Source organism: Polyodon spathula, chromosome 46, assembly GCF_017654505.1.
Source record: "Polyodon spathula isolate WHYD16114869_AA chromosome 46, ASM1765450v1, whole genome shotgun sequence".
NCBI classification, from domain to species: domain Eukaryota; kingdom Metazoa; phylum Chordata; class Actinopteri; order Acipenseriformes; family Polyodontidae; genus Polyodon; species Polyodon spathula.
In genome coordinates, this window is record NC_054579.1 from 402,860 (window position 1) to 414,337 (window position 11,478).

Genomic DNA, 11,478 nt, shown 5'->3' on the forward strand with positions numbered 1-11,478 from the left:
CTCTCCTCTCTCTCTCTCTCTCTCTCTCTCTCTCCTCTCTCTCTCTCTCTCTCTCTTCTCTTGCTCTACTCTCCTTTCTCTCTCTCTCGCCTCTCTCTCTCTCCTCCTCTCTCTCCTCTCTCTCTCTCTCTCTCCTCTCTTCTCCTCTCCTCTCCTCTCTCTCTCACCTCTCTCTCTCTCTCTCTCTCTCTCTCTCTCTCTCCTCTCCTCCCCCCTCTCTCTCTCCTCTCTCTCTCTCTCCTCTCCTCTCTCTCCTCTCTCTCTCTCAGGTATGATCTGGCTCTCTCTTGTCTCTGAGCTCGCCTCCATAGCTCTCCTCTCTCTCAGTTTTGTTCTGTTCCTGGCTCAGCTCAGTGCTTCTGGTCTCTATGCTGGCAGTTCTGTCTGTGGACTCAGACTCAGCTCTTTCTCTGCGGTCTTCACTGTGCTGTCGGGTAAATATCCAGACCTGTCTCCTTCAATTAGTTACAAAACAAAACCGTCTCCCTCTCACCTCCCTCTTCCTCTCCTCTCCTTCCTCTTCCTCTCCTCTTCATCTCCCCTCCCTCTCTCTCTCTCTCAGGGTTGCTGGGGATGGTTGTAAAGCCTGTCTCTCTCTCTTCCTCTCTCTCTCTCTCTCTCTCTCTCTCTCTGTCAGGGTTGCTCGGGGATGGTGAGAGGGAGGAGAGCAGCCTTCTCCTCTCTCTCTCTCTCTCTCTCTCTCTCTCTCTCTCTCTCTCTCTCTCTCTCTCAGGGTTGCTCGGGATGGTCGCTCACATGATGTACACGCAGGTGTTTCAGGTCACGGCTTCTCTGGGTCCTGAAGACTGGAAGCCGCACAGCTGGGATTTCTCCTGGGCTTTCTAGTGAGTAAAAAACTAAAACAACGGGATTGAAAACATCCCGACTCCTTATTAAACACACACATAGATATATAATTTCTGAATGTACATTTTTGGTGAGGAACTTGAAAATATATGAAAATAATTATAATTGTATAAAATAAATGGTTTGAAAATATCCCAACCGCTTTTAAAAATAAATAAATAAATAAAAATAAAATAAAATAAATAAATAAAATCTATAAAGATTGATTCCAGATTCACGCTCTGCTGTCGATTCCAGATTCCTTGATTCCAGATTTAAGGTTTGCTGTTGATTCCAGATTCACGCTCTGCTGACATTTTTCCAGATTCCTTGATTCCAGATTCAAGCTTTGCTGTTGATTCCAGATTCCTTGATTTCAGATTCACGCTTTGCTGTCAATTCCAGATTCAAGCTTTGCTGTTGATTCTAGATTCCTTGATTTCAGATTCACTCTTTGCTGTTGATTTCAGATTCCTTGATTCCAGATTCACGCTCTGCTGTCGTTTTTTCCAGATTCCTTGATTGCCAGATTCATGCTCTGCTGTCGTTTTTTCCAGATTCCTTGGTTCCAGATTCACGCTCTGCTGTTGATTCCAGATTCCTCAGTTCCAGACTCACTCTCGGCTCTCTCTGTCTTTCTCTCCTAGCCTCGCTTGGGCCTCGTTCACCTGCTGCATGGCGTCAGGGATCAGCACCCTCAACGATTACACCAAGACTGTCATCATGAAAAGGGGCGGGGCCAGACCGGAGGAGGGGGAGGAGCCAGGGGGGAAGATCGCAGACTTTTACCAGCCGGCCCCACCCCCCTCCCTGCCCTGCCTCTCCACCCTCAGCCCTTATTACCAGCCCCCCCGATGCCCCCTCCCTGCCCCCGGTCTCTGCAGCGAGCTCAGAGAGGCGGTCCTCCAGCGGGAGTCCTCCCAGGAGCAGGAGGGTATCCCACAATCCTCTGGGGGCGAGGAGCTGTTGTGAGGCGGTAGGAAACTGCGACCCCTGTGGCGGCCATTTTGGCTCTGTGCTCTGTAGTGTTTAATAGTATTGGAGCTCCGTGTTGGAGCCGCAATGGCACAGTTTCAGATTGTATTGAGATAGAGGCGCAGATAACTGTACTGTTTAATAAAGCTGGTTGAGCCGGATCGCTGGGCTTGCAGTTCATTTTGTCAGCGCTGTTTTGCTCCACTCCTGTTGTTAGAAGCAGGGGGTTCGTTTGTAATGAAAGCTGCAGGATCGTCTCTCTGTGGAAGAGAGGCTGTGCTTCCAGATCTAATACAGAGCCCTGCCCTTGCAGAAGCTGCTGTGTGGGTGTAGGCTTCAGTGTGTCTGTGTGTGTGTGTGTGTGTGTGTGTGTGTGTTTTATGTGTGTGCGTGCACGGTACGAAAACACACACACAGAAACACACCCTTTTTTTGATTTGCTTTGGGTCGTTGGTTTTGGGTTCTTGTTGGCAAAATAATACTGCGCTTGATACCTGGGTTTGTAGTTTATTATTATTATTATTATTATTATATTATATATGCTTTACATTCCATTCAATTCTCACACGAAACTTATTTACACATTATTGCATCAGCGTACCATCCCTAAAAACGCAGAGCGAGAAACACAGGGCGAGAAACGCAGGGCGAGATCCGAGCCCTCCTGCGCAGAAACGCAGGGCGAGATCCGAGCCCTCCTGCGCAGAAACGCAGGGCGAGATCCGAGCCCTCCTGCGCAGAAACGCAGGGCGAGATCCGAGCCCTCCTGCGCAGAAACGCAGGGCGAGATCCGAGCCCTCCTGCGCAGAAACGCTCAAACTAACTCAATAAACATTTGACGGATTTGAAACCTCATTCTGTTCAAATACAATAAATAAATCTTAAAATAACAACGAAATAAATATTGAGCAGCCAATAGTCTTATGATGCCTTGTTCCCGTGGCAACCTGCGAGGTCTCCACCAATCAGCTTCCTCCCTTTGTTTGTCCTCCATGTGGTCATATCGACCGATAGGGAGCACCTGTTACTAAAAACAAAAATAAAAAATAAATACATACGAGATGTATTGTAATAGAGGTCTGTGTCGCTTGTGATACGAGACCCACAGCGTAAAGAACTACATCTCCCAGCATGCCTCACCATTGCCGCAGGAGCAGAGGCATGCTGGGAGCCGTAGTCCGAGCCACCAAGTTCATTCGACATGGTGAGTCTACAGCTGGTCAGAGCTGTAAACACAGAAAATGAAACTTGAAATTATATATATATTTTTTTTATATATATATACCTTTTGCGTTTTAATAAATTCCAGTTTGTTGAAGAAATTGGCGACTTCGAAGGGCCCCATGGGGTGCGAGGGGGGGCCCAGGGCCACCGGCGTTGCGTGGGTCACAGCCCTCTTCAAACTCAGCCTGCTGACTACCTGAGCCCCAGGCTCGGTGCTTGAAGAATCGGGCGCGGGCCTCGTCGCTACGGTAACGTAAAACGCGTCTTTCTGTTGATCCACGTACCTCGCTGGGAATTAAAAAAAAGCAGGCAAAAATAAAATGGCATTCCCTTTAAGAGCCGAAACAGCATGCTATTGAAACTCAGGGGGGTGTCTGAATCGTGTTTGGTGTTGCTGTATAATATATTAAACTATGGCTATTGAAACTCAGGGGGGTGTCTGAATCGTGTTTGGTGTTGCTGTATAATATATTAAACTATGGCTATTGAAACTCAGGGGGGTGTCTGAATCGTGGTTGGTGTTGCTGTATAATATATTAAACTATGGCTATTGAAACTCAGGGGGGTGTCTGAATCGTGTTTGGTGTTGCTGTATAATATATTAAACTATGGCTATTGAAACTCAGGGGGGTGTCTGAATCGTGGTTGGTGTCGCTGTATAATATATTAAACTATGGCTATTGAAACTCAGGGGGGCTGTCTGAATCGTGTTTGGTGTTGCTGTATAATATATTAAACTATGGCTATTGAAACTCAGGGGGGTGTCTGAATCGTGTTTGGTGTTGCTGTATAATATATTAAACTATGGCTATTGAAACTCAGGGGGGTGTCTGAATCGTGTTTGGTGTTGCTGTATAATATATTAAACTATGGCTATTGAAACTCAGGGGGGTGTCTGAATCGTGTTTGGTGTTGCTGTATAATATATTAAACTATGGCTATTGAAACTCAGGGGGGTGTCTGAATCGTGTTTGGTGTTGCTGTATAATATATTAAACTATGGCTATTGAAACTCAGGGGGGTGTCTGAATCGTGTTTGGTGTCGCTGTATAATATATTAAACTATGGCTATTGAAACTCAGGGGGGTGTCTGAATCGTGTTTGGTGTCGCTGTATAATATATTAAACTATGGCTATTGAAACTCAGGGGGGTGTCTGAATCGTGTTTGGTGTTGCTGTATAATATATATATCTATGCAGATTGAAGCTCAGGGGGGTGTCTGAATCGTGTTTGGTGTTGTTGTATAATATATTAAACTATGGCTATTGAAACTCAGGGGGGTGTCTGAATCGTGTTTGGTGTTGTTGTATAATATATTAAACTATGGCTATTGAAACTCAGGGGGTGTCTGAATCGTGTTTGGTAACATAGACTCACCTCCCGTGGACAGGATGGTGTCTGTGCTTGACATCAGCTCCAGGAGGATTGTGGGATAGGTGCTGTGGAGCAGATACAGCCGGTGGAGGACTAAGGACTCCTGAACAGAAAAAAAAAAAAAATAATAATTTTAAAATTTCCTTATGGAAAAAATCTCCCCACATAATAATAATAAAGCGTAATAAAATAAAATAATAAAGTTACTGGAGTCACGGGATTGGGCGAGGTGGCTTTTCCGGAAGGTCGAAGGTCGTCGGCCCAGAAGAGGAATGCCGATTGGCCAGTGGATGTTGCCAGTGCTGTTCCGCCCACGGCCTGCAGGTGGCAGCAGAACTCTGCCTGCCACAGGCTCCGCCCACTCGAGCCGTCAATTACCAGCACCTGGGAGGGGGCGGGGTTTTGAGAGAGAAGAGACAAACAATTCAGTGAGCGATTGCCGTGGCTGGATCGGAAACTGGATGGATTAATCATCCTGTTTATACATATTTTTAAAAAATTATTATTTTTTACCTTTCTCAGTCCCTCGACAGTGGAAACTTGCAGCATAATATCAGGGATGTCATCTTTATTGAAGAATCCAAAGACCGGAGGACTAGAGAGACACACGATATCAGGGTCTAGCGCTGTATATTAAAAAGACATTTCAGAGGGCTGTGTCTCAACAATATCAGGGTCTAGTGCTGTATATTATAAAGACATTTCAGAGGGCTGGATCTCATCAATATCAGGGTCTAGTGCTGTATATTATAAAGACATTTCAGAGGGCTGGATCTCATCAATATCAGGGTCTAGTGCTGTATATTATAAAGACATTTCAGAGGGCTGGATCTCATCAATATCAGGGTCTAGTGCTGTATATTATAAAGACATTTCAGAGGGCTGGATCTCATCAATATCAGGGTCTAGTGCTGTATATTATAAAGACATTTCAGAGGGCTGGATCTCATCAATATCAGGGTCTAGTGCTGTATATTATAAAGACATTTCAGAGGGCTGTGTCTCATCAATATCAGGGTCTAGTGCTGTATATTATAAAGACATTTCAGAGGGCTGGATCTCATCAATATCAGGGTCTAGTGCTGTATATTATAAAGACATTTCAGAGGGCTGGATCTCATCAATATCAGGGTCTAGTGCTGTATATTATAAAGACATTTCAGAGGGCTGGATCTCATCAATATCAGGGTCTAGCGCTGTATATTATAAAGACATTTCAGAGGGCTGTGTCTCATCAATATCAGGGTCTAGTGCTGTATATTATAAAGACATTTCAGAGGGCTGGATCTCATCAATATCAGGGTCTAGTGCTGTATATTATAAAGACATTTCAGAGGGCTGGATCTCATCAATATCAGGGTCTAGTGCTGTATATTATAAAGACATTTCAGAGGGCTGGATCTCATCAATATCAGGGTCTAGTGCTGTATATTATAAAGACATTTCAGAGGGCTGGATCGCATCAATATCAGGGTCTAGTGCTGTATATTATAAAGACATTTCAGAGGGCTGTGATCTCATCAATATCAGGGTCTAGTGCTGTATATTATAAAGACATTTCAGAGGGCTGGATCTCATCAATATCAGGGTCTAGTGCTGTATATTATAAAGACATTTCAGAGGGCTGGATCGCATCACTATCAGGGTCTAGTGCTAAACTACGGCTCCCAGCATGCCTGAGCATTGTCGCTCCTGGCAGAGGATCATGTGAGCTGTAGTTCAGCTGGCATCAATCCACACACCTCTGTATTCTTGGTATGCGAATGCTCCATTTTCTCTGCAGGTTGGAGCCTGTGATGAAAGAGAGGCTCCCTCTAGTGGTGACGAGGAGGTCATTGCAACTCAGTGTGGAGCCCGAGAGAGAGGCCAAGTATTCAACATGACCACTGAGAGAGAGGAGAAAGGGGAGGAGAGAGAGGAGAGAAGAGGGGGATATAAGAGGAGAGGAGGGAAGAGGGGAGGAGGAGAGGACAAGAGAGAGGGAGGAGGGAGGAGAGATAATTAAACTGGCTTCAATTGAAAGCAGCTGAAAAAAAAAAAAAAAAAAAAAAAAATCACAACAATTATTATCAAATTCAAAGAGACTTCCAGAGACTAGGGGGGTGAACTCTGCATCACCAACAACTGCTGCTGCTGCAGAGTCTCTTCCAATAGGACCGCGTTTGTTTGACGTCTCGTCCAAAGGACGGAGCCCAAGGAGGAGAAGTGACTCGCTCAGGGTCACACACACACACACACACAGCGAGTCGGAGGCTCAGCCGGGATTTGAACCTCCTGGTCTCGAGACCCCCTCTTCTCTCCTCTCCTCACTGGGACCAGCCCACCCGCCTGTCTGTCCTCGGTTTGTGGGCGGTTTAGAGTCTGTTTGACTCGTCCAGGAGGGATGGACTCACCCGGCCACGTGAATCAGGCTGGAGAGATTCTCCCCTCTCAGCTTCTCCCAATCGGGGTCCTCAGAGAGCAGTGCCTGGGGAGGGGTGGCCTTCCTGTCCGCCTGAATGAAAATATCCTTCAAAGAGGTGGCCTCGACGCTGCCTGAATGAAATTTAACAAAAAATAAATAAATTTGTTTCGCTGTTTAATGAGGTTGAGTTTATTTTTGTGTTTCTAGATGGAGTGTTAATAGCTAGAATTGATAGATTATCTATCTATAATATATCTATATATTATATATAATATAATATATATATATATATTATATATATTATACAAACATATGTATTATAGAATCATAGTGTGTGGATGTAGACGATCTAGTAAACTAAGATTGATTGACGTGCATCTGTCTGTTCAGTCTCACCGAAGCCAAACAGGACGTAGACGGCGCCCCCTCTGGTCACATGGAGCTGTGGGCCAATCGGCTTGTCCGGCCTGGTGAGGTTAAAGGTCACCCTAGAACCAATCAGAGCTCCGTCCGCTCCAGAGACGAGCAGGAGAGAGAGATGAGACTGCTGAGAGAGAGAGGAGAGAGAGAGAGAAGAGAGGGAAGACATTATTATTATTATTATTATTATTATTATTATTATTATTATTATTACTAACACTGTTGCAGTTGCAGTGACATTGCTATGATTGCTCCTATCTACAGTACAATGAATCACATCCCCTCTCCCTGCAGGGAACTGCGAGCCACTGGAGAGAGTCACCGGACCAGGGCTGGGCCCGGCGCTGGAGAGAGTCACCGGACCAGGGCTGGGCCCGGCGCTGGAGAGAGTCACCGGACCAGGGCTGGGCCCGGCGCTGGAGAGAGTCACCGGACCAGGGCTGGGCCCGGAGAGAGTCACCTGATCCCCGGGCAGCACGCTGACGAGCAGGTCGGGCACGGAGTCTGCGTTGAGATCAGGAACCCGCAGAGCTGGGCCTGCGATCCGTCCCCCCAGAGCCTGAGGAGAGAGCTGCCATAGACTCGAACCTGCAGCCAAGCACGGGGAGAGGGGGGTGAGAGGCATGCTGGGAGCGGTACTTCTTTACCTTGAGCTGTAGTTCTTTAACTTGATACACAGTGAGATCGGTCAAGCCCTGGCTATAGGACTGCAGCTCCCAGCATGCCTCTGCACCCGCGGCCATGGTGAGGGATGCCGGGAGTTGTAGTTCTTTATGCTGTGGTCTTGTATCCCAATACAAAACGATACAGACCTCTATTACAATGCATCAAGATTCATCGATACACAGTGAATCGGTACAGCCCTACTAGAACTCCGGTTCCCAGCATGCCTCTGCTCTCGCAGCAGTGGTGAGGGGATGCTGGGAGCTGTAGTTCTTTAACTGTGGTGCGCTGCTATGCTGTGGTCTAGATACTAGGGAGCGTCTCTGAAGTATCTCTCAAGTTCAGTCCTGTCTGGATTATTCACTAGTTAGGGAGCGTCTTTCAAGTGCTGTGAGAGTTACCAGTGTCCGCTTGGACGGCTCGGAGCAGAGTTCTGGTCCCAGTGAGCAGGCAGGCCGGGCCGGGCCCCCTCCCCAGTGTCTCGAACCCGCACTGGATGAACCGGGCTTCCTCCGGAACCAACTGGGTCCACAGGGGGGCGCCGTCGATACCGGAGAGAGCAGAGACTGAGTGGACTGACAGAGAAAGGGAGAGAAGAGAAATTAAACTGGACTAGATCACGCTGCTGTGCAATAGGAGAGGAGAGAGAGAGGAGAGAGAGGAGAGGAGAGAGAGAGAGAGATTGTCTAGTTTAATAGTTTAGGTAAGTCTGACATCTATTTACCTGGAGATGCTGAGCTGTCATTGGCTGGCTGGGTCATCGCTATGACGACATCAGTGACGGTATCGTTATCTACATCCCATAATTCCAGGGGAGGCAGGGACACGTCTGAAAGAAAAGAAATATGGACAGATTGACTTCTACTGCAACAGAGCAATGAAAGGGGGTTTGCTGTAGCGCAGCTGTGAAGAACACCTTTGAGACTTTCTGGAAAACTGAACAGATTAACTGATAACAATCACTCTGTGTGTGTGTGACAGTGTGTCTCAATGTGTGTGTGTCAGTGCGTGTCTCAGTGTGTGAGTCTCAGCGTGTGTGCGTGACAGTGTGTGTGTGTGTGTGCGTGTCTCAGTGTGTGTGACAGTGTGCGTGCGTGACAGTGTGTGTGCGTGACTCACCTCCCATCTCCCCCACGCTCCTATTCCAATGCTTGGGCCACAGCGCCCCCTTTCTACAGGGAATGAGAAACGCACACATCAACACAGCCAGCACCGAGACACACAGCGTGGCGAGAAACACCGTGGTTCTGATCAGCTGGGCCCGGCCGGCCCGGCCCTTGGGCTCCGGGTCAGAGCCGGCGCCCCTGTCGACCGGGGCCTCGTGTCCGCCTGTCAGGCGGCTGTGTTTGCGTGCGGCGGCCCGCTCTCTGTTGCCCCCCTGTGTCTGGAGGCCGGTACTGCAGCAGGCTTGGGGGCTGAACCCGTTCCTGGGGAAGTTGAGGACCAGCTCGTCTTCCTCCTCCTCCTCCTCGCTCTCATCGCTGTCCGCTTGGGTCAGGGGGTCGTACTCCCCCAGCCCCTGGGTTTTTTTACCTAAAAGTAAATAATAAATTAATAATAAGAATAAGAATCATCATCATAATAATAATAATAATAATAATAATAATAATAATATATTTCCGCTCAGAGAGCCAAGCAAGGGCGATGGGAGGAATTGCCTCTCGTTTATAAAGTCTCTCAGGTTCTCCAGCCCAGCCGCTGGGTTTGGATCCCGGTTCGACTCCCTTCCTGGAGTTTCTCGTCTAGCAGGTCGTGTAAACAGTCACCTCTCTCACAGAGAAGACGTAGCGGCAACAGGAACCGTGTTTACAAAACACAGGAAACAACACATCCCGTTAATTCCAGCAAACAGCCGAGTGTCGCGTTACCAGATCCATTGAGGGTATAGTGAGAGCGCTGGGGTCCCATTATATGCAAATAACTGTGCTTTACAATGCTTCCCTGTGCTTTACCAGACCTCTCTGTGCTTTACAATGCTTCCCTGTGCTTTACCAGACCTCTCTGTGCTTTACAATGCTTCCCTGTGCTTTACCAGACCTCTCTGTGCTTTACAATGCTTCCCTGTGCTTTACCAGACCTCTCTGTGCTTTACAATGCTTCCCTGTGCTTTACCATACCTCTCTGTGCTTTACAATGCTTCCCTGTGCTTTACCAGACCTCTCTGTGCTTTACCACACCTCTCTGTGCTTACTGTTAACGGGACAAGCTGTGTGTTTACCAGACCTCAAAGCTGCCCACGTCGCGACATGGGACTCCGTGACGTTTATACGTGCAAAACTATGCAGACACCTGTTTATCAAGACGTAGTTCTGCTTTTCCAAAAAAAAAAAAAAAAACCCGTATTTTTGCAGCGCTGTGTGAACGAGGTGTTCTGCAGGGTCGGGGTCTCCGGTCAGGACTATCCAGAGAAACGGGTCTTTAAAACTCTTCTGCAACCGGGAATAAAGAAAAATAATCATCCGAGGATAAACAGAGAGACAGAGGAGAGAGAGAGAGAGAGAGACACACACAGACAGACAGACAGACAGAGTCAGCGCAGCGTGAACGCAGCCCATACGAGGTTGCTATAGACAGTACGGTATTCACTTTTCTGCTTTTCTAAATTCGTAGCTGGTTTTTTATTTTTGCAAAGCGATGAGTCCTGCCCGCCTCTCAAGCCCAGTTATTAGCGTTATTGTTGCATTGCTAGCTCACTCTCGTGTTGCATTACTAGCTCACTCTCGCGTTGCATTACTAGCTCACTCTCGCGTTGCATTACTAGCTCACTCTCGCGTTGCATTACTAGCTCACTCTCGCGTTGCATTGTTAGCTCACTCTCGCGTTGCATTGTTAGCTCACTCTCGCGTTGCATTACTAGCTCACTCTCGCGTTGCATTACTAGCTCACTCTCGCGTTGCATTACTAGCTCACTCTCGCGTTGCATTACTAGCTCACTCTCGCGTTGCATTACTAGCTCACTCTCGCGTTGCATTACTAGCTCACTCTCGCGTTGCATTACTAGCTCACTCTCGCGTTGCATTGTTAGCTCACTCTCGCGTTGCATTGTTAGCTCACTCTCGCGTTGCATTACTAGCTCACTCTCGCGTTGCATTACTAGCTCACTCTCGCGTTGCATTACTAGCTCACTCTCGCGTTGCATTGTTAGCTCACTCTCGCGTTGCATTACTAGCTCACTCTCGCGTTGCATTACTAGCTCACTCTCGCGTTGCATTACTAGCTCACTCTCGCGTTGCATTACTAGCTCACTCTCGCGTTGCATTACTAGCTCACTCTCGCGTTGCATTGTTAGCTCACTCTTGTGTTGCATTACTAGCTCACTCTTGCGTTGCATTACTAGCTCGTACGCAGCGGTCCCGTGTCCGGCTGTATTATAACAGAGAGGTGCGTTTCAATGCAAACCCTCCTTTTATCACGAGAAAAAAAAGAACCGCAGCGATCTGCATTCATTCTAATACCGTCTCGTTTAAAATGATCATAAATATAAAATATAGTTACAGTACCCATCTTCCCTCTGTAGGCAATAGAACTAATACGATTCATACACATAGAGAGAGAGAGAGAGCATATAATA

The 11,478-nt window shown here is 47.4% G+C and overlaps 2 protein-coding genes across 2 annotated transcripts; one reads left to right on the forward strand and one right to left on the reverse strand.

Moving 5' to 3' along the window:
* The first annotated feature begins 257 nt into the window (after positions 1-257).
* Positions 258-1,982, forward strand: LOC121306172 (germ cell-specific gene 1-like protein). Its single transcript, XM_041237920.1, has 3 exons — positions 258-434; positions 734-845; positions 1,494-1,982. The coding sequence occupies exons 1-3, from the start codon at positions 272-274 to the stop codon at positions 1,816-1,818; spliced, it is 600 nt and encodes a 199-aa protein (XP_041093854.1). The 5' UTR covers positions 258-271; the 3' UTR covers positions 1,819-1,982.
* Positions 1,983-2,358: 376 nt separating this feature from the next.
* Positions 2,359-9,464, reverse strand: fam234b (family with sequence similarity 234 member B). The gene is made up of 12 exons (XM_041237862.1): positions 9,027-9,464; positions 8,632-8,736; positions 8,309-8,482; positions 7,705-7,832; positions 7,221-7,368; positions 6,814-6,955; positions 6,163-6,306; positions 4,934-5,015; positions 4,628-4,804; positions 4,424-4,523; positions 3,107-3,333; positions 2,359-2,848 (listed from the first exon to the last, which is right to left on the reverse strand). Exons 1-12 carry the CDS (start codon positions 9,103-9,105, stop codon positions 2,846-2,848), a joined length of 1,509 nt encoding a protein of 502 aa, XP_041093796.1. The 5' UTR covers positions 9,106-9,464; the 3' UTR covers positions 2,359-2,845.
* Between the last annotated feature and the right edge of the window lie 2,014 nt (positions 9,465-11,478).

Coding starts and splice junctions, on each gene's coding strand:
- LOC121306172 (XM_041237920.1), top strand. CDS start 272: ATGATCTGGCTCTCTCTTGTCTCTGAGCTCGCCTCCATAGCTCTCCTC. Junction 435..733: donor GGTCTTCACTGTGCTGTCGG/GTAAATATCCAG, acceptor TCTCTCTCTCAG/GGTTGCTCGGGATGGTCGCT. Junction 846..1,493: donor GATTTCTCCTGGGCTTTCTA/GTGAGTAAAAAA, acceptor TTTCTCTCCTAG/CCTCGCTTGGGCCTCGTTCA.
- fam234b (XM_041237862.1), bottom strand. CDS start 9,105: ATGTGTGCGTTTCTCATTCCCTGTAGAAAGGGGGCGCTGTGGCCCAAG. Junction 7,833..8,308: donor AGCCGTCCAAGCGGACACTG/GTAACTCTCACA, acceptor GCTTGGCTGCAG/GTTCGAGTCTATGGCAGCTC. Junction 4,524..4,627: donor CGCCCAATCCCGTGACTCCA/GTAACTTTATTA, acceptor TTTTCTGTTCAG/GAGTCCTTAGTCCTCCACCG.